Source organism: Rhinoraja longicauda, chromosome 1, assembly GCF_053455715.1.
Source record: "Rhinoraja longicauda isolate Sanriku21f chromosome 1, sRhiLon1.1, whole genome shotgun sequence".
Lineage (NCBI taxonomy): Eukaryota > Metazoa > Chordata > Chondrichthyes > Rajiformes > Arhynchobatidae > Rhinoraja > Rhinoraja longicauda.
In genome coordinates, this window is record NC_135953.1 from 21,629,988 (window position 1) to 21,650,593 (window position 20,606).

At 41.1% G+C, this 20,606-nt stretch overlaps 1 protein-coding gene across 9 annotated transcripts in view; it reads left to right on the forward strand.

The window, feature by feature from the left end:
• The window catches only part of ark2n (arkadia (rnf111) N-terminal like PKA signaling regulator 2n), an 84,256-nt gene that overhangs the window by 29,231 nt on the left and 34,419 nt on the right, over positions 1-20,606 (forward strand). For 5 of the 9 annotated variants that reach the window (XM_078416942.1, XM_078416756.1, XM_078417034.1 and 2 more), the window contains exons 2-3: positions 3,668-3,765; positions 5,077-5,908. In XM_078416942.1, coding sequence (XP_078273068.1) covers positions 5,170-5,908 — 739 coding nt within the window. In that variant the 5' untranslated portion in view covers positions 3,668-3,765; positions 5,077-5,169. The remainder of the gene's footprint in view (positions 1-3,667; positions 3,766-5,076; positions 5,909-20,606) is intronic. The other 4 variants (XM_078416668.1, XM_078417405.1, XM_078417219.1 and 1 more) reach the window with 1 other exon arrangement.

The following is a 20,606-nucleotide window of genomic DNA, read 5'->3' on the forward strand; positions in this document are numbered from 1 at the left end:
CTTTGTTCCCCATAATAAATTCCCCTGCTTCTGTCTTCAAGGGACCCACATTTGCCTTGACTATTTTTTTCCTCTTCACGTACCTAAAAAAACTTTTGCTATCCTCCTTTATATTATTGCCTAGTTTACCCTCGTACCTCATCTTTTCTCCCCGTATTGCCTTTTTAGTTAACTTTTGTTGCTCTTTAAAAGAGTCCCAATCCTCTGTCTTCCCACTCTTCTTTGCTATGTTATACTTCCTCTCCTTAATTTTTATGCTGTCCCTGACTTCCCTTGTCAGCCACAGGTGTCTCTTACTCCCCTTAGAGTCTTTCCACCTCTTAATAATTTAAATGCTGAAAATTAGAATTTATTTGAAGTCAGTTTACATTTTGGGAAGTCTGCCAAATGCTAAACCAACCTCTCCTCCAACAAACCTGCTAATATGGAACTAAGCAGAGTACAAATGGGAAACTGTTCAACTTGCATTATCTCCATTCCAGAAGCAAATTCACCCAACCATTAGTCTTTGACCGGCAGCAGTTCACCCAACCATTAGTCTTTGACCAACAATGCATGTACATGTACATGAACACGTTAGACACAAAAAGCTGGAGTAACTCCGCGGGACAGGTAGCATCTCTTCTCTCCAGAGATGCTGCCTGTCCCGCTGAGTTACTCCAGTTTTTAGTGTCTATCTTCGGTTTAAACCAGCATCTACAGTACCTTCTTAGGCATGTACACGTTCATTTGTTGCTAATTTCATTTACCATCCAAATACGTGAGAACTGTTGTCTCACAGGGCCAGTGACCAAGATTTGATTCTGACCTCGGCTGCTGTTTGTGTGGAACAGCTTTGTGTGACCTTGTGGGTTTTCTTGGGTTTAGCAGTCCTGTAAACAAAATAACACGCAGATAAATATATAATAATCCAAAATATAAATCAAATATTGTAATGCGGTAATAGTGCAAAAACCAAAGTAAATTGTGTAACCATTGAAGATCATGCTTACTGAAGTTGTGTAGGGCCTCCTCTATATCCCGCAGCTCCGCTCTTGCTCCCCCTCTCCCCATTCGTAACAAGGATATAGTACCCCCTTGTCCTCACCTTCCACCCCATCAGCCAGCGTATACAACAAATTATCCTCCAACATTTCCGTCACCTCCAACGGGATCCCACCACTGGCCACGTCTTCCCATCTCCTTCCCTGTCAGCTTTCCGCAAAGACCGTTCCCTCTGTAACTCCATGGTCCACTCGTCCCTTCCCACCCAAACCACCCCTTCCCAGGTACTTTCCCCTGCAACTGCAGGAGATGCAACACCTGCCCCTATACCTCCCCCCTCGACTCCATCCAAGGACCCAAACAGTCTTTCCAGGTGAAGCAGAGGTTCTCCTGCACCTCCTCCAACCTCATCTATTGTATCCGCTGTACCAGATGTCAACTTCTCTACATCGGCGAGACCAAACGCAGGCTCGGCGATCGTTTGGCTCAACACCTTCGCTCAGTCCGCCTTAACCAACCTGATCTCCCGGTGGCTCAGCACTTCAACTCTCCCTCCCACTCCCAGTCTGACCTTGTCATAGTGAGGCCCACTGCAAATTGGAAGAACAGCATCTCATATTTTGTTTGAGCAGCTTACACCCCAGCGGTATGAACATTGAATTCTCTAACTTTAGATAACTCCTCTGTCCCTTTCTTTCCCCTCCCCTTCCCAGTTCTCCCACTGTCTTCCTGTCTCCAACTACATTCTTTCTTTGTCCCGCCCCCTCCCCTGACATCAGTCTGAAGAAGGGTTTGAACCAGAAACGTCACCCATTCCTTCTCGCCTGAAATGCTGCCTGACCCGCTGAGTTACTCCCAGCATTTTGTGATACCTTTGGTTACTGAAGTTAGTGTGTTGTGTGCAAGAACCTGGTGATTGTTAGGAAGAAGCTGTTCTTGAACCCAGTCATCGTGGTTTTTAAGCTCCTGTACCATCGTCCCAATGGTAAAAATGGAATAAGAGCCAAGCCAAGGTGGTGTGGGTCTTTGATATTGGCTGTGTTCTTGAAGCAGTAATTCCTATGGATCCCCTCAATGGTGAGGAGGTCAGTACCTGTTATGGACCGGGTAATGTCCACCAATCACTACACCTTCATTCATATTTTTGCTATTCCCCAAGAGAGGTTTTTGTGATGGTCCAGCTTTATAGTTTGATAATTGTATGTTCATATACATTTCTATCTAATCCAGTTTTGACACGGGTCATTATTGATTTTGGAAATTAATCAAATGGATTTAATGTTTAACTTTTTACAACAAAATTGCTGTTTTGCTTCAAATCAAGAGAAGAAGCCCCATTAGTTTTTGTTTTAATTATGTGGGTAAGTTCTCTAGATCTGCGTGGAGTCTTGCATCTATATTTATGTGATGTCATCCAAGTTTAGAATTATTTTGATATTGCATTGTACTCCCAAGTTTTCACAGTGCAGGGTTCCCTGGAGCCATGGTTTTAAAACTATTAGGCTACTTGGTGTAAGGTACAACTACATTGTAGGTAATTATTTAAAATATTTGTTTTGTGTAGATACTCTGGTGCATTCAGAATTTCATAGTGCAGTCATAGAATTGTACAGCACTTGAACGGACTCTTTAGCCTGTCGCTTCCACCACTTCCATGTCGACCTTTTTGCCCATTCCAATTAACTGTATTAGGTTCGTATTCTTCAATGCCGTGCCAATTTAAGTACCTTCTATCCGACCAACGACTTACACTTCCTTGTAATTCTCAGCACCACCAACCTCTGCACTCTGCCAACTTACTAATCATACCTCCGAATTGCAAAATTTTCACTCAGTCAATTTTACGTTACAAGTGGAAATCCATCCTCTGTGAGATTTCAAGAGTATTGCTTCCATGGATGCGCAGCCTATACATGCAGGAATTCTGATTGCAAAATATTATTTACTTTAGTAAAGTATTAGAAAAGATAAAAGTATGTTTGTACAAATATCCATAGAAAAGATTGCCGTGTCAGTTTTCAAAGCAAATCTTTGAAGTGAACTTTGCTGTGTACTGTCAGTCTGTGATCATTGTCCTGTGTTGTCTTTGTCCTTTGAGCTATTCAATTTAATCATTAATATTAATGAATTCAAGGTATTTGTTCGGAAGATATACCTGTTCTAGTGGTTTGTTTTTAGTTTCTTCCAATCAATGACCAGCAATGTAGAATTTATTTGTGTTCTTGCATTTATTACATATGATCTTTTTTTGATGGCATTGGGCATTGAGCCAAGTCAAGGTTGTTGCTAACATCTCTTTCACTCAGCCTTACCAAAAGATAGCAATCCCTACAAAAGATATGATCGCTGGATACTGTTGTTCTTTTCCTGTACTTGCATGAAGTTGCATCAAAACAGAATTGGTGCTGAAAGCCAGCATGGCTCCCCTCTTCTGAACCTGTTACACTGATAACAGCAGAACCTATATATTGGTGATCTTTTGATTGATGAAAGTCTGCCATCTGAAATATATTGCTGACCTTAGTTCAGATATTATGCCCAACAGGCAAAAGTGGGGGCTGAGAAGGAACCTTTTTTGAAATAAAAATGTGATATTTATTCATCAACAATGTACATTTAATCCTGAGTTTTATATCGTTAATTGTAAAATAGTTTACATCACTGAAAATTGTGTTTGTTTTAGGATTGTTGGTCCATGGTTCCTGCATTCTCACCTCGTTGGAACTCAAAATAAGAATGATCTTGGACTGAACTATGGGTCTGCAGTATGCTTCATTCCCAGTGGGTAGATTCCTGTTCACTTTAGATTACTGAAGTACATTTATGGATTTAGCACCTATATCAATGATCTTAAAAAAAAATCTATATTCGATTAGGATTTGAATATTGGTTATCTTGGCCATGGATATACTAAAGTACTTTGAGGTCACTGTTTCTTCGAGGTTGGACAAATGTTTAGAAACTGCTTTCAGTTTTGCTGCACCGGTAATCCAGGGTCTCAACTAATTACTTGAAGGAAGTCTTATTCCATATTCCATTATGGCAGTGTGAGTTTAAAAAAAAATAGTATTGGTAAATATATCTTACAGTGGCTCTTTAAGGAAGAAATTTACATTTAATAAATGATCTCTGCTGATCTTCCCTGGTTTGGTCTATAGGTAACTCCAACCTCAAATTAACATAATTGACTCTTAACTGTCTTTTTTGGAGTGATTGAAGATGAAAACCTGCCATCACTATAATTTAGAGAACTATAGTTAAGTGCAAGTTTGTCACCCATGCCCATATTGCATGAATGAATAAAAATCATGACAGTTTTGACCAATTTACTAATGTTCATGTTTATTCAAGTAGTGACCTTTTGTCATCTATGGTGCTGAAAACTAACTTCTGGGTTTTGAAAAAGGTTAGAATGAACCCCTTACATTTGGAGTTGAAATATTGACATTCACACCTGCTGAGAAGTTTTTTACAAACAAGCTTATGTGGAATGATGCTTGTGGTTACAGATTTTATGGTGAATATCTCCATGTTGAGCACATTGACCTAAAACAATAGTTCTGCTCTCAATTTCTTCCAGTTTTTTAAAAACTTCTATTAGATCCAACACAATTGTAGTTTGTCAAACAAAATTATATGCTGAGATTTTTGTATTTAAACAATTTCTTCAATTTGTTTTTCGTCAAGGAAAAACAGCAAAGCATTAGGTAACCTTTCTTTTCCAAAATAACCAATAGAAAATGTATGCATTATCACTACATATGAGAGCTTCAGATATTTAAACCTTAGTTCATCTCTACCTGTATTTGGTGTTGAGCAAAATTGAATCTACAAAATAAAGTAGAAAACTGACACCCAGTTTATGAACCAGTATTGGAAATCCTAATTTAAAAACCAGTGTAAAATTGATTCTTCAGAGACAGATACTGGGCAAGCAAATTATTTCTGTGTGTATTTCTTCAATTTGATGCTGATTGCCAAATTAAAATCCATATTCTGCCACGAATAAGAGTTATGTTTAGTTTGGATAAATGGAAGTCTATAAACTACAATTTAACTAAACATGTCCAATAATTTTTCTCCTTTCTTTAGGTTTCTCCCATTTATTAAATCTTTAGTTGAGCACACGTCTTTAGACCTGTGCTGTATGGTGTTTTGCAGCAAGTGCTTAAGAACTAACTTGACATGAAGATGGAAGCAGCGGAGAAGGCAGACTTCTCTTCCCAGGACGGTCTGGAGGAAACTGAGGCTTCTTCAAAAGGTGTTAATACAAAATCTAGTGAAACATGCAAGGAAGATGATGGTTCATTTTCAAAAGAGACAGCAGCCAAAACGACAAAAGAGAACAGTGAACATCCATTGAAAACAAGTGGACAATCTGTTGAACCTTGCTTGTTAATGGAACTTGGGCAAGACTCTTCTGAATCTCAGCTTCCATCTGCTGAGAGCGATAAACAAATACCCGGTCGCACTTTCGACAGCGATTCTTCCAATCAGTGCATGGTTTCTCCGTCTTCCAGTGGTCATTTGGCAGATTCTGATACGCTCTCATCTGTAGAGGAGAATGAGGCACCCCAGGCAAATGTAGCTGTGGGAGAGGACCCTGCAGGAGGATCTGGACCTTCAGTAGGCAGAAAATCACGACGATCCAGGTCTGAGAGTGAAACATCAACCATGGCTCCCAAAAAGAACCGTTCTTCAAATGACAAGCAGAACGGCCGTGTGTCAAAGGTTAGAACGCAGAAACAAAAGGAACGGATACGCTTGCTACGGCAGAAACGCGAAGCAGCAGCTCGAAAGAAATATACATTGCTGCAGGACAGCAGTACGAGTGATAGCGACTTGACATGTGATTCCAGCACAAGTTCATCAGAGGATGAAGTTTCTGGAAATGGCAAGAGGACGATTAGTTCAGAGATTCCAGGTATTTACAAACATTCTTTGTCAGGGATTATAAATTAATGAAATGAAAGAAATATCTTGAAAGCCCGTCTAGTTTCCTCCTGATTACTTTGGGAATTAAATATCTTGTACAAAGCAATAATACACCCATTTGTTTATATTAAATATATTCCATTTATCACCCAGTCACCAATACATCGAAGGTTTAACATGTTTGCATTTTGATGTATAATACTAGTATTTAAACAAAATCTTCAGCTTCTAATTTTTTTTTGGATCTGTTTTACTTTACTGCCATTACATTCTTTTGTTCTATTGGAATGAAGATCTACTCAGTTTCAAAATAATAACACAAAAGCCTCAGTTAGACGGAAAATTAACATAGAAGCTTAATAACTTTTATGTTTTCTGTTACATATTACAATGCAGTAAAAATAACCTTTGCTGCATATGTTGGAAAGCCTAGGTAGCGGGTCCTTCTGGTTGACTTGAGCATGTCCTTGGTAAATTCTATTTCAAACATTTAATTGCCCTCTAGAATAGTGGTTAGATTTAATTAAAAATAACCTGCATGATGTCCAACAATTGCTTGGTTGCTGGGATTTGATCTGCCACCCCAATCAGTAATTTGATGTGTTGTATAAATCCAAATTAAGACTGACTTTGGGAAGGAGACTGAAGGGAACACCTGTAAGAATATTTGCATCACTGAGTTTCATTTCTCAACTGCTATTGTCAATTTAAATCCTTTGTAAATCAAATACCTCAATGTTCATTTGTGTGAATGGGTGCACTGCAAACCTGATGATGTCAGGTTTATGCTGAAAGAAATTGTGCAAATCAATGTGTAATCTATAATTTTGTACCAACATTTACACTCATGATGAATGGCAGTACAAAGCAAATAATGTTTTTTGTTTCCACAAGTGGCAAGTAAAATTGGGACAGGTAATGATATGCCTATTACTTCGGTTATACTTGAGCTTCTGTAGGGTCAGTGGAACCTGTACCGTTGTACATTTGAAAGGATGTTCTTTCAAAGAGTGATAATTGAAAGGAAATTGTTGTTAAGAGAATAAAGGGTAATGTTTCTTTGGAGCTCTATGGAGAGACTTGGTATCGATTGGTATGCTTGCATAATCATTTCTGGTTGGAATAACCAAGCATTTCTGTAATGTAAATGATTTAATTTTATCTTTGCATTGTATTTGGCATTCATTCAGCCAAGCAAGGTGCTCCCACTCTCACAGGGTGAAGCCACCACCATTGGCAGGGAAATGGTGCGTTAGCAAACATCATTTAGGTTGCATAGCAACCGGAGGCTATGATCTGCTGACATCCAGCAAAACCAGCTGGATGAGTGAAGATTCCTCCAAGATTTCTTGACGGACGTTTGTTGTTAGGTCAAAGCTGCAGACTTTGGACATTGCAGCTGCTGGGATAGATTGGATAAAATGAGATGAGGGTGACAGACAATGAGAGAATGTGGTGCATAACCTTTGAGAGGCGAATGCCAGTGGTGGGGGAATGGCTTTGGTCTGGAGAAAATTAAGTGAGTACAGCTGGTGATGGGTGGGTGGGAGGAAGAATGTGGGTTGTGGAGGGGTGCAAAACTCAATTTGAAAAGAAAATCAAAACGTGAAGAAGGAACTGAGAGAGGGAGAGAGTGTGAAAGTAAAAGTGGCAGTTAGGAATCTGGGAAACGGAGGGAGGGGATATCGAACCAGGGACGATTGGAGTCAGAATGAGGAAAAAGGCATGGGCAGGATTGTTTATGTGGAGTCGCAGTTCTTCTGTGTTTGTGTAATTTGAGAGTAGGTGTTTTCATGTGTCCATAAAGGTGTATCCGCTAGGTCTTTGCAGAAGAACCTGGTTTTCATTGGCCCTGGACCACTTGGCCAATAGTCTAACTCCTTACTTTGTCAAATCCATGGAATAGCTTGGGCAATGGCCACCCTCCCTTTAAAAGAATTCATACAAAAGCATCTTCTATTCCTCAGAACTGAGTGGAAGCAAGTCGAACTTGGACCCAAGGGATTGATGAAGAAAGAGATATGTACGTCTTATACAGATATGTACTACTTACTATTACCATACCTTACTGTATGGTATAAAGTTTAGGTTAATTATAGGTCTGCCATTGTTTTAGTTTCAGTATCTTTTGTCTGCGTTTACTGCAGCAACATTTTGGTCATTGAATTGTGCCTCACTACTACTCACTAGGTTAGTCTCCAGAATAGATGGATAATTAATTGGAATGTAACTATAGTTCATTCAGCAAATAGCTAGATTACATAAACCATTGATGGCCTGTTTGATCTCATCTATACCGAGTTAGCTGTTCTCAGATAGGTTGAACGATTTGTTGTAATAATCCTCAATCAACATTGTTTGAAGAGGGAATATTATCTGATCTGATTGCATCGGATGAAGCTTAGATGTTATTTATGATCCTGTTATCTATTCAAGTGAATATTGTGAGGGTCATAACTTGTAGTAGATGGCCTTAAAAAATATGTTGAAGAAAGAAATTTCAGGGATGTTTGAAAAATGTACCCAGCAATATTGAGTGTGCATTTTAAAGTATCTTGGAAATTTTGTTATTGTGTGTATGGAATAATGGGAACATTGAATTGGTTCCTGCAATGATTTGCCTTGGCACTTCAAGACACATAGCAGATATCTGAGAAAGCACGTGTTGTCCAAAATATAACATAAGGGGTGCAAAGTTGTTTTGGGAATATGTGCTGCAGCAGGAGGAGGAGGGGGAGGAAGAATTGAGACCTGGAGTAGATCTGCCATGTTCACCTTGAATGGGAGGGGAGGCCTGAGGGGACATGTGGCTTACACCTATTTTCTTGTGTGCTTGACTATTTCTCCAAGAAGCTGTAAGTTGTAATATAGCCCATTTAAATAAATAAAAAATCCTAATCATTGCTGTGGCTATCAGTTTGCTTTTCTGAAACTGACTTTAGCTATCTTGAAAGTATTTGGTGAGATTGTTTTCAAGGAAATGTCAAATGCTCAGCAATATGTACAGGGAGAGATTTTTTTTCTTTCTCCACAGATGCTGCCCAACATTAATATTTTTAACAATTTTTACTTTCAGTGTCTGACATTTGCTTTTTTTGCTTCTTCAATACTATTTACAGATAATACAATTTGATTTTTTTCACTTTTATGTATCTGTGGTAGTTTGCAGAAAAGTGACATTCTATTATTTAATGCATCTTTTATAATAAACGTCTAGGTACCAGATCTTTTGTAGTAGTGAATGGCTGTTTATTTCCTCTGGGGAAATTCTCAGTCTTTTCCTTGTAGGTCAAACATTATGATGACTTCTCTTTTTAGTATATATTCGGGTAATCCACAATTGACAATCGAGGGCATTCTTTCATACATATGTTAAAGAGTGAGGATGTTAGACTTGAGAAGAACTTAGACTGGTGTTCAGTGAGTTCAGATATAAAGAACCCTGGCAATATATGTGCAGAAATCCTGGAATTTAACAAAAGCTGAAAAGACTGTTAAAAAATGAATTGCAAAAGTAAGGAAGTTATTCTTAAACATTAGCTAGAGTACTGTGCCCATCCTTGGGCATGGCACAACAGGAAGTTGCCTCAGCTCTAAAAGAAGTTGGATTGGAGATTTAATCAGGTGTACTTGTTTGTCTTCCGACCAATGCATTTTTTGTTTAGTTTAGAGATACAGCGTGGAAACAGGCTCTTCGGCCCACCGAGTCTGTGCCGACCAGCGATCCCTGCACATTAACACTATTCTTCACACACTGGGGGCAATTTTCAATTTTACCAAGCCAATTAACCTACAAACCTGTACATCTTTAGAATGTGGGAGGAAATTGGAGCTCCCTGGAAAAACCCATGCAGATCATGGGGAGAACATACAGACTCTGTACAGACAGCACCCGTAGTCAGGATTGAACCCGGGTCTCTGGCGCTTCAAGGCAGCAACTCTACTGCAGCTCCACTGTGCCGCCCGTTAGAGATGCAGCGCGGAAACAGGCCCATCAAGTCCGCACCGACCAGCGATCCCTGTACACTAGCATTATCCTACAAAATGGGACAATTTACAATTTACAATTTTACCAATTTACGCACATCAATTGCCAGATTTGATTATGAGTACGGGTGCTTTCTGTACGGAGCTTGTGCGTTCCCTCCCTGACCTGCTTGGGTTTTCTCCGAGATCTTTGGTTTCCTCCCACACTCCAAAGATGTACAGGTTTGTAGGTAAATTTGGCTGGGTAAATGTAAAAATTGTCCCTGGTAGGATAATGTTAATATGTGGGGATTGCTAGATTGCCCCAGTGGGCCGAAGGGCCTATTTCCGCGCTGTATCTCTAAACTAAAAACTAAACTAATTGACCACCAAACCTGTACGCTTTTGGAATGTGGGAGGAAACTGGAGCACCCGGAGAAAACCTGCGTGGTCACTGGGAGAAAGTACAAATCCATACACACAGCACCCAAAGACAGGATGGAACCCAGGTCTCTGCACTGAAAGGTAGCAGCTCTACCGCCGTGACACCCTGCCGACCCTTCATTCGTTCATCCTTCTTGGGAAAGCTTGGTAAATCAATAACATAGGTATACTTAAAAACGTATCCCCTTACAAAATAGTTACATTCTCCCAGCTGAATGATTTGACCACACCACTCAATTCTATCTAATTTATAGGATACTAGACCAAGTGGACCCGTTGGGTCCAAACTTCTCCAGCATTGGTGCAGCACCCCATCCTCCTCTTCACCCCTCCACCTCACCCATCCCCCCAAACCCCTCCCCCAACCCCCCCTCCCTCCAACCTCCCCATCCCCTTCACCCCTCCCCCTCTCTCCCTACCCCCTCTCCATCCCCTTCACCCCTCTCCCTCCCTCCTCCCCACCCCATCCCCTGCACCCCTCCCTCCCTCCTCCCCTCCAGCCCCCTCCTGCTCCACCCCTCTCCTCCCGCCCCCCTCGGCCCAACCGTGGAGCTGTTGCTGGGTGGGGAGTGCCCCCATGGCTGTGTGCCAGCAAGGGGGGAAGAGGGAAAAAGCAGTGACGTCGGCCCCGTTTCTCCTGCGGAGTCAAAGCATCTCCTGCAGCTCCGCTGCAATCTGCGGCGGGAACGGTGGGGTCGGCATGGACCCGTTGCCGGGCGGGGAGCGTCTCCCGGGGCCGTGGATGGGCGAGAGTGGACAGGGAGAAGCCACTGACCTTGGCCGCATTTCTCCTGCTGCGAGTGGCGGGCGACGGCCATCTTGTTGGACCCTCTGCCACAACCTCTGCGGCGCGCTGCGGTATGGGAGGAAGGTCGGGCGCGGGGCACACTGAGACGGGCGCTGGTTCTCCCGCTGATCCTCCGGGGGGGTGGGGGGGCTGATTTATTAACGTTTATAAGGTAAATTGTTTTTAAAAAGTAACGAACGTGGGTTTATTCATACTTTAGGGGAATGGTGAGTAGGGTGGGCCCGTGCTTTTATTTTCTTGCAACTTTCTTCTTTCTTCCATTCTGAACTCTTGGTCCTTGATCTCACCAAAACTCTTCTACTGAAGAGTAGCAATTCATCTTTCCATTAGAAACATAGAAACTAGGTGCAGGAGGAGGCTATTTGGCCCATCGAGCCAGCACCGCCATTCATTGTGATCATGGCTGATCATCTACAATCAGTAACCTGTGCTTGCCTTCTCTCCATATCCCTTGATTCCACTAGCCCCTAGAGCTCTATCTAACTATCTTTTAAATTCATCCAGTGAATTGGCCTCCGCTGCCACATTAGCTACTTTATAATCTTCCAAATTCAACATTTAATTTGGTGGTTTGTGTTGATAATTTCTGCCAATCTCTGTTCAAATGTCCAATATTCACTAGACATTCATTCTGTAATGTCAGATAATTATTCTGCATTTACACTACCTGCAAATTACCTGTGTTTCCTAGTGCCACCCAGCACGCCCCACATTCGTTCAGATAATCATTCCGTATTAAAATCTTCTGCAAGCTACTTGTTGTTCCCGATTGCCATCACTTTTCATCTTATATTACCATCCCTGTTGTCAACTCCGATGGCAGGAGTGAAATGACATCGTGGCCAATGTGGTGTGGATGAATTATCAACCATTATCAACAAATGCCTAAAATTCTTACACCTAGATGTTCCAAACAATATTGTAGAATTGAAGTATAACTTCCTTGCATTTTTATTCCAACCTCCCATTAATACATTCCAATTCTTCTCCACCCTTAAACTAGCCCATTAAGAAAGTAACCTGATGTCTTGGGTTCAAAGTGGATAGGTATTTCTCCTTAAAATCCATCTTTATGATGCAGTCTATCCTTTTATAACTCTACATCTTTACTTTGCTTGCTATTATTTATAGCTCAGATCTTTGTTTATTAGTGCTGGGATGCAATTATTACCCATTCTAATGTATTTCAACCATCAAGAATAAACGTCCACTTGAAATTATCCCAGATATTGGAGGACGTTGGATTGCTCAAAAATATGCCTTCACGGTTTTTGTATTTTGTTTCTGGTCTTTGCAACTGATTTTAGATGGAAGACGTAGATAAAGTTGTGCAAAATATGCTCATGGAAAAATAATCCAAAGATAGAAGGGCAGATCTGAAGTTGACCATGAGAAATTTCAGAATGCATTGCATATTTAATTCTTGCAATTGCTAATTGATGGATGAAAGGAGCTACTTTCATTTGTTTTCACTCCAGGCTCTCATCCCTAAAAATATACTTGCTCCACAAAGATCGGCAGAATTTTACATTCTCAGGGATCAGGAGTGTTTTTGTGAGTAGGAGTTGGGCAATAGAGCAAATTAATTAGTTGGCTGACATTGTGTTTCGCCTTTCTATTGCATTTTTTGTGTGTGTGTCCCATCCAACATTAGACAAGGACAATCAAATTCATCATTTTCCTTTTGGGATGCTCTGAAATATAAATAAAAAGTTGTTTAAAAATCCAATTAAAGTGGAATATTGGAACACCACAGATCTGGAAGCATCCGAAAATAAATATCAAGTTAATATTTATGGTATTGGGGATAAATAGTAAGGATGCAAAATTAGTGTTCGTTTTAACCGGCTGGAATAGTCAGTCTCCTTAGAGATAAGACTTTTGTGTTTTTTTGAAGTGTGGCATTCCTGGCTCTTTCTGCAATGAAATGCCTCATAGATTTTCATTTGTTTTTCTGAAAACGGCAGACAAAAAAATGTCTAAAGCCAACTAATATCACACGTGAGGTAGGTGGGATTTTCATGGTTTCGATAATTTGTAAAATACTGCGTTGCGTTTGAATAGACTCAAAATGCTCAAGTCTACAGAATGGTAAGCATTAAAAGATTAAATATGGCAAACATCTTAACTTACAAGACACAGAAAACTCTTAATTTCCGGGATTTTGAATTAATAAATCATTTTTTTCATGTCACGTTTTAGTAGCAATATGGACAGAAACATGCAGCAATTTGGATTGTCAGATTATATGTCCTTCAGAGGTACAAAGACAGTTCTTTCCACCTTTATTGACGCATACTTCCTCAGTTCTGATGTAATTTTTCCTTTGCTTTGTCATTATTTCCTACTGATTTTCTTGGCACACCATTGTACATTGTATTTTTAGTTACTATGTCTTGGGGAAGCTTAATTTAATTTTACTATCTTCATGTCTATAATGTTGATGTTGTAGCAATGAAATGGAAATTATTCTATATTTATCGGTGTGCCTTGGTGAGAATATGCTATAAATAAGTGAAACTGACGGGTTTAGGAATGGAGATTGGAGAGCAGGACATGTTAACTAAATGAGCGATATTGAATTGTGTACCAAGACATGGCAAAGGAAAATATAAGAATGAGGACAGAGTGCCGGAGTAACTCAACAGGTCAGGCAGCATCAGTCTCAACCCAAAACATCGCGTATCCACATTCTCCAGAGATTTTTTGTTTATCATTGTCAAGTGTAACAAAGAACAGCGAAAAGCTTTTTTGTTACATGCTATCCAGCCATTGGAAAGACTATACATGATGACAATCAAGCCAGCCATAGTGTACTTTTTAGGGGACATGGGGTACAATGTTTACTGTAAGGTAAAGTCTGATTAAAGATAGTTTGAAGGTCTCCAATGAGGTAAATGGGAGATCAAGATCACTCTCTAGTTGGCGAGAGGGCGGTTCAGTTGCCTGATGGCAGCAGGGAAGAAACTGTCCCTGAATCTGGAAGTATTCACTTTCAAACATCTGCACTTCTTGCCTGATGGGAGAGGTGGGCTGTGGGCCGAGGTGCCTTTTCGTTTCATGTCGTGACCCACATCCCATATCTACCTGTAATTATAACATATTGTGTAAAAATATTACAGAAATTATATCTGAAACTCGTCAAGAACAAAACCTGCACATATTTTTAAAATATGAAAAACCTCCAATCTTGTCTATTTTCCGAGTAGTACTTGTCCAATCAAAGCACGCTTGTCATTGAATCGGACGCCAATTGACCAATCACGCGCTTTGTTTCAGGCTAGCTCGGCAGGGAGCCCACTGGGATCATGGCGGAGAGTATTTTGTCTATCTTCGGTTTGAACCAGCATCTGCCGTTCCTTCCTACACACGAGCACAAAGGAAGATGGTTGTGGTGACTGTAAGTCATCTCAGCCACAGAACATCTCTGCAGGGGTTCCTCAGCTTCATGTCCAGGGCTCAGCCACATTTAGCTGCTTCATGAATTACCTTTCTTCAGTCGTAAGGTCAGAAGCAGGGATGTGCGCTGATGAAGTCATTCTATTGGAACATATTCACATTACAACAGAGTAGTGGCAGTCTTGAGGCATATTAAGGTGGATAAATCTCTGGGGATGAGTATATCTTAGAATATTGTTGGAAGATAGGGGAAAAATGCACGGTGCCTTGGGAGACATAAATTGCACAATCTTAGCCACTAGTGAGGTACTTTAAGACTAAAGGGTGGCTATTTTTGTGGCTTCATTTAAGGACTGCAACAAGATGCCAGGGAACTACAGGTCAGTGAGCTAATATCTGTGGTAGGAAAGCTACTGGAAAGGATTCTGATTAGGACTGATTAGGAATAATTAGCATGACTTTGTGCTTGGGAAATCGTGTCTTACAAATTTGATTTGAGGCTTTTGAAGAGTTAACAAAGAAGACTGACCATGGCAGGGAGGAGACATTAGGGAGTATGACAGAGTTGTTAACTGGAAATGATTAGAAATTTGTGGATGAGGCCAAAATCGGTGTGATAGTGGACAGTAAAGAAGGTTATCTAAGATTACCACATGATCTGGATGGACTGGGAAAGTGGGCAAAGGAGTTGGATGGAAATTTAACTCAAATAAGTGTGAGGTGTTGCATTTCGGAAAGTTAAAGTAGGGATGGATTTGCGCAATAAATGGCAGGGCTCTGGAGAATTGTAGAACAGTGAGACCAAAGAGAATAGGTAAATAGCTCCCTGAAAATGGCAACACGCGTGCAGTAGTGAAGGTGGCATTTGGCATGCTGGCCATCAGTGGTCAGGACACAGTACAGGAATTTGAAGGTCCTGTTGCAAGTGCACAAGTCATTGTTAAGACAACACTTGGGTATTGTGTGCAATTCTGGCTGCCCAGAAATAGGAAGGATATAAAGTTGGAACGGGTGCAGAAAAGATGCACAAGTCTGTCACTAAAACTGGAAGGCTTGAGTTCAATGGAGAAACTGGATAGGCTGGATCTTTTTTTCCCTGGGGAGTCATAGGCCGTGGACTGAAGCACAACGATCTCTAATCCCCATCCATAATTTGGTATGGCATTGTGAATTTGATTTCTGTGGTTTTGAATGAAACACTTCTTCACACAGAGAGTGGTGAGTCTGTGGAATTCTCTGCCACAGAAGGTAGTTGAGGCCAGTTCATTGGCTATATTTAAGAGTGAGTTAGATGTGGCCCTTTTTGCTAAAGGGATCAGGGGGTATGGAGAGAAGGCAGGTACAGGCTACTGAGCTGGATGATCAGCCATGATCATATTGAATGGCGGTGCAGGCTTGAAGGGCCGAATGGCCTACTCCTGCACCTATTTTCTATGTTTCTATGATGGGCTCAGGTTAAAAAAAGTACATCATTAGCATCTGTGTTGAGATTTTGTACGGAAGCAGGGACAGTTGGTTTAGCGAAGGATTACTAAAACCTCTGCTGTGATGGAATTGGAGGAATGTTGGTTTTCAGCAAATGTGAGAGAACTGGAAGAATTTGCAGGGCTAGGATGTGGGTTAAACCCATGAAAAATATCTAAAAGCATTGCTATTTACATCGGGCTCTGAGTATGCATACAAGTACTTGCAAAGGATCGGACATTAAAACACAGTTGAGCAAAAAGACAAGAGGCTAGATTATGACAACTTAATGCAGCTGGGAGAAATATTGAAACAATTCTATGAGTGGGAGCTTCAGGTGAACAGTATGTTTGTCCTATCAGTAAGTTACTGAGTTTGCACCCAGGATGATGCCGTAAAATTGTCTCATATTTCTCCATCTATGCATACTCTTTTGCTAGCGAATACTCCGTTCTCGGTCTTCAAACATTGTTTCTTTGGAAAGGATTGCTGGTTAATGAGTGAGACGTGTCACAAAAATACAAAATTGGAGCAGGGCCACCTCTGGAGTTTACTCCATTCGATTTGAACATTGTTTCAGACATCTAAATGCACTTTACGCATAATGAGGAGTTTTTGAATGGCTATAGATATCTAGCAATTTCATACATAGCAAGACAACAAAGAGCAAATAAAATCAATGATTGTTATTTGAATGTTGGGGTCTCCTCTGCCTGCATGTGATCCCTATCCCTCCATTCCCTGCGTATCAATGTGCCTCCCTAAAAGTCTCCTAAACGGTACTTTCGTATCCACTTCCACGATTGCCTCTGGCAGCACAGTTAGAAGCATTGTAGAACCTTCATACGTTCAATGTGGTTGGTCTTGGACAGATTGTTAGTGATATTTACATCTAGAAACTTAAAGCCTTCAACCATTTCCACTCTGGCATCATTGATACTGACTTGGGTGTGCACACCACTTAGCTTCACAGGTATTTCCTCTAACCACATTCAATGCCCTTAATGTGGTCTCCTTAACATCGGCGTAGACTTGGCCACCATTTTGCTGAACACCTGCGCTCCATCGCCTAGGCTGCTGGATCACCCGGTTGCTAACCACTTTTACTCCCCTTCCCCTTTCCACATTTCTGTCTCTGGGCCTCCTCCATTGCCTGAGTGAGGTCACACACAAATTGGTGGAACAGCACGTCATATTCTGCTTACAACCTAGCGGTATGAACATTGAATTCTCAAATTTTAAGTGACCCCCCACCGCACACTTTTCCTATCCGGGCGCCACCCATTTCTCCCATTATCCTGTTCCCCATCCCCTTCCACCGATGTCCCTTACTCTGGTTTCACATTTTACTCCTCTACTCTCCTTAACTTGCATCTACTTCTGCCCATCCTCTGGCTTCACATTTTACACTTCTCTCCTTACCTTGCATCCTTTTCCCTTTTTATCTCTGGCCTTTATCCATCCATCTGCCAAATCCCCCTCTTGTGTAGGAAAGGACTGCAGATTCTGGTTTAAATGAGTCTGAAGAAGGGTCACCCATTCCTTCTCTCCAGAGATGCTGTCTGTCCCGCTGAGTTACTCCAGCATTTTGTGTCCACCCTCTATTCTTGTATCCACCTATCAATTTAGTTTCGTTTATTGTCGCGTGGAAAGCTCTTTTTGTTGTATGCTATCCAGTCAGTAGAAAGACGTGATTTGATAATATTTAGTGCAAGATCATATCCGATTAAAGACAGTCTGAGGGTCTCCAATGAGGTAGATGGCAGGTCAGGATCACTCTCTGGTTGGTGACAGGATGGTTTAGTTGCCCGATAACAGTTGGGAAGGAACTGTCCTGAAGAAGAATCTGAAACGGCACCTATCAATAACCTACAGAGATGCTGGCTGACACGCTGAGTTACTCCAGCACTTTTTTTTGGTAAACCAGCATCTACAGTTCCTTGTTTCTCAATTGCTAGCTTCATTTTGCTGACATCGAGGGAGAGATTGTGGTCTTGACGCCATGTAATTAAAATCTCAATCTTGTTTGACATCCAGCCCACTATGATTGTGTCATCTGCAAACTTGTAAATGGAGTTAGCAGTATTTGGCTGCACAGCCGTGAGAGAGTATAGTCAGGGATTTGGTTTGGACACGAGTTTGGTTGGGATTGTGGTGCTGAATGCAGAGCTATTGTCAATAAATAAGATTCTGCTGTAGCTTTCCTTGTTTCCTTGGTAGGTGAATTGCAGTGAATCAAAGCTGTCTGGAAGAAACACAGAAAATAGGTGCAAGGGTAGGCCGTTCAGCCCTTTGAGCCAGCACCGCCATTCAATATGATCATAATAATAATAATAATAATGCATTACATTTATATAGCGCTTTTCATATACTCAAAGACGCTTTACAGGTAAATAGATAAATAAGGAAACGAACAGAGAAAGGAGACAGAAGGTGAGGTGATCTTCAGTGGTTGAAGGCAGTACTGAACAGGTGAGACTTCAGTGATGTTTTGAATGTGGTGAGAGTGGAGGAGTCTCTGACGGTTTGGGGTAGTGATCATGATCATGGCTGATCATCCAAAATCACTTCCCTGTTCCTGCTTTCTCCGCATATCCCTTGATTCCGTTAGCCCTAAAAGCTATATCTAACTCTCTCTTGAAAACATCCAGTGAATTGGCCTCCACTGCCATCTGTGGCAGAGAATTCCACAGATTCACAACTCTCTGGGAGAAAATGTTTTTCCTTATCTCAGTCCAAAATGGCCTGCCCCTTAATCTTAAACTGTGACCTTTGGTTCTGGAATGCTGGAGTTAATCTGTGTTAATGTGTGCCATCATCAGTCTCTTAAAGCACCATGATAGTTGTGATATGTGAGATACAATGCAACAGTGAATATTCAATAAAACTTTAATAATCTGCTCCCAGACCATTTGGTTAGCCTGATGGTTCAGGATTTAGCTCAACAGGTCATGTTTTCCATGCTCCCTTCTGACTTGCCAGGGCCCCATTTCCTGCATTTTTTAAAAGTTTTCCTTTTACTTGGGCAATTATTATAAAACAATGTCACCTCTGAATAAAATGAATTAAAAATGTATTTGAGTATTAATAGGAAATCCTTAGTCTGGTGTGCTTGAGTGTGCTGGTTTATCAGTGGTTGACAGTAGATCTGATTTCTTCCTCTTGCCATAAATTGCTGAGTCAAGGCATCCTTTGTAAGTCGTCATGTTTTAGATTTTGTTCTTTGGCATTAGTAAAATTGCTGAAGTTATGGTATTTTGTATCATTTTCAGAATATTTTTATTGGTGTGTTCATCTGTACAGACATTTGTTATATGAGCGTTCTTTGCTATAAATTCAGACCTTTAGATTCCTTCTTAGAATTGGTAAACCAAGTTTACTTCTAGTTGTCATATCTTTTCAGAGGTTCAGTAAGATTTGATTCTAGTTGCTTTCCTTTCCCCACATATAAATTTGGGAATTTGGAATAATAATGGCTGGAAAAGTTTGTTCAGTTATAAATATCAATTGTTTTACCGCAAAGGAATGCATTATTGGCCAGGGGAATTTTCTTGAATCTTTTCCTCTGTTTATCTGGAAATCTCTACTCCTGACAGATAAAGTCATAGCAAAACAGCACGGAAACAAGCCCATCAGCCCAACATTCCCATGCCAACCAAGATGACCTATCACTAGTCCCACCAGCATGCGTTTGGCCCATATAACTACTAAATCTTTTCTATACATGTACTAGCCCAAATGATAGCTTGTTCCATAAATCCACCGCCCTCGGTGTGGGGGAAAAGGCTGCTCTTCACGTTGCCCCTGCAAGTAGGATGTCTGCTGTTGATCATATCTGTAACATGCTCTGACCACTTAAGCCATTTGAGTGTACCTGGAGCCTCATTGCTGGGGAAGTCTTCCTGAGGGGAAACTGGCTCACTCATCTGTCTGGTTGATTTGGAGGATTATGTGTAGGCTGCCCGGATGACGTACCTCCAATGCTTTGAAGTATTGCTGAAGAAGGTGTATGGTTGAGGCATTGAGTATAAGTGTTAGGAAGTCATGTTGCAGCTTTATAAAACTTTAGGCTGTATTTGGAGTATTGTGACCATCCCATTGTGGGAAAGGTATGGAGGCCTTGAGGGCATGCCGAAAGTTTTATCAGAATGTTGCACAGATGAGAGAATATTGGATGTAAGCAGAGGTTGGACAAACTTGGATTGTTTTCTATGAAGCTTCAGGGGCTGAGGTGTGTAGAAAGGAACTGCCGATGCTGGTTTAAACCGAAGATAGACACAAAATGCTGGAGTAACTCAGCGGGACAGGCAACATCTCTGGAGAGAAGGAATAGGTGACGTTTCCGGGAGAGACCCTTCTTCAGAGACTGAGGGGAGACCTGAGAAAAGGATATAAAATTGTGAGGCATAGATTGGGTAGATGGTCAGGACGTTTTTCACGGGGGAAAAAAGGCAAAGACCAGAGCGCAAGCTTAATGCTCAGAGCAGGAGAGGTTTATAGAGGTGCCAAGCAGGTTTTAATTTACATAGAGATTGGTGCGTGCCTGGTATGCTCTGCCAGGGGTGGTGGTGGAGGCACATATCAGAGCATTTAAGAAACTTTTAGG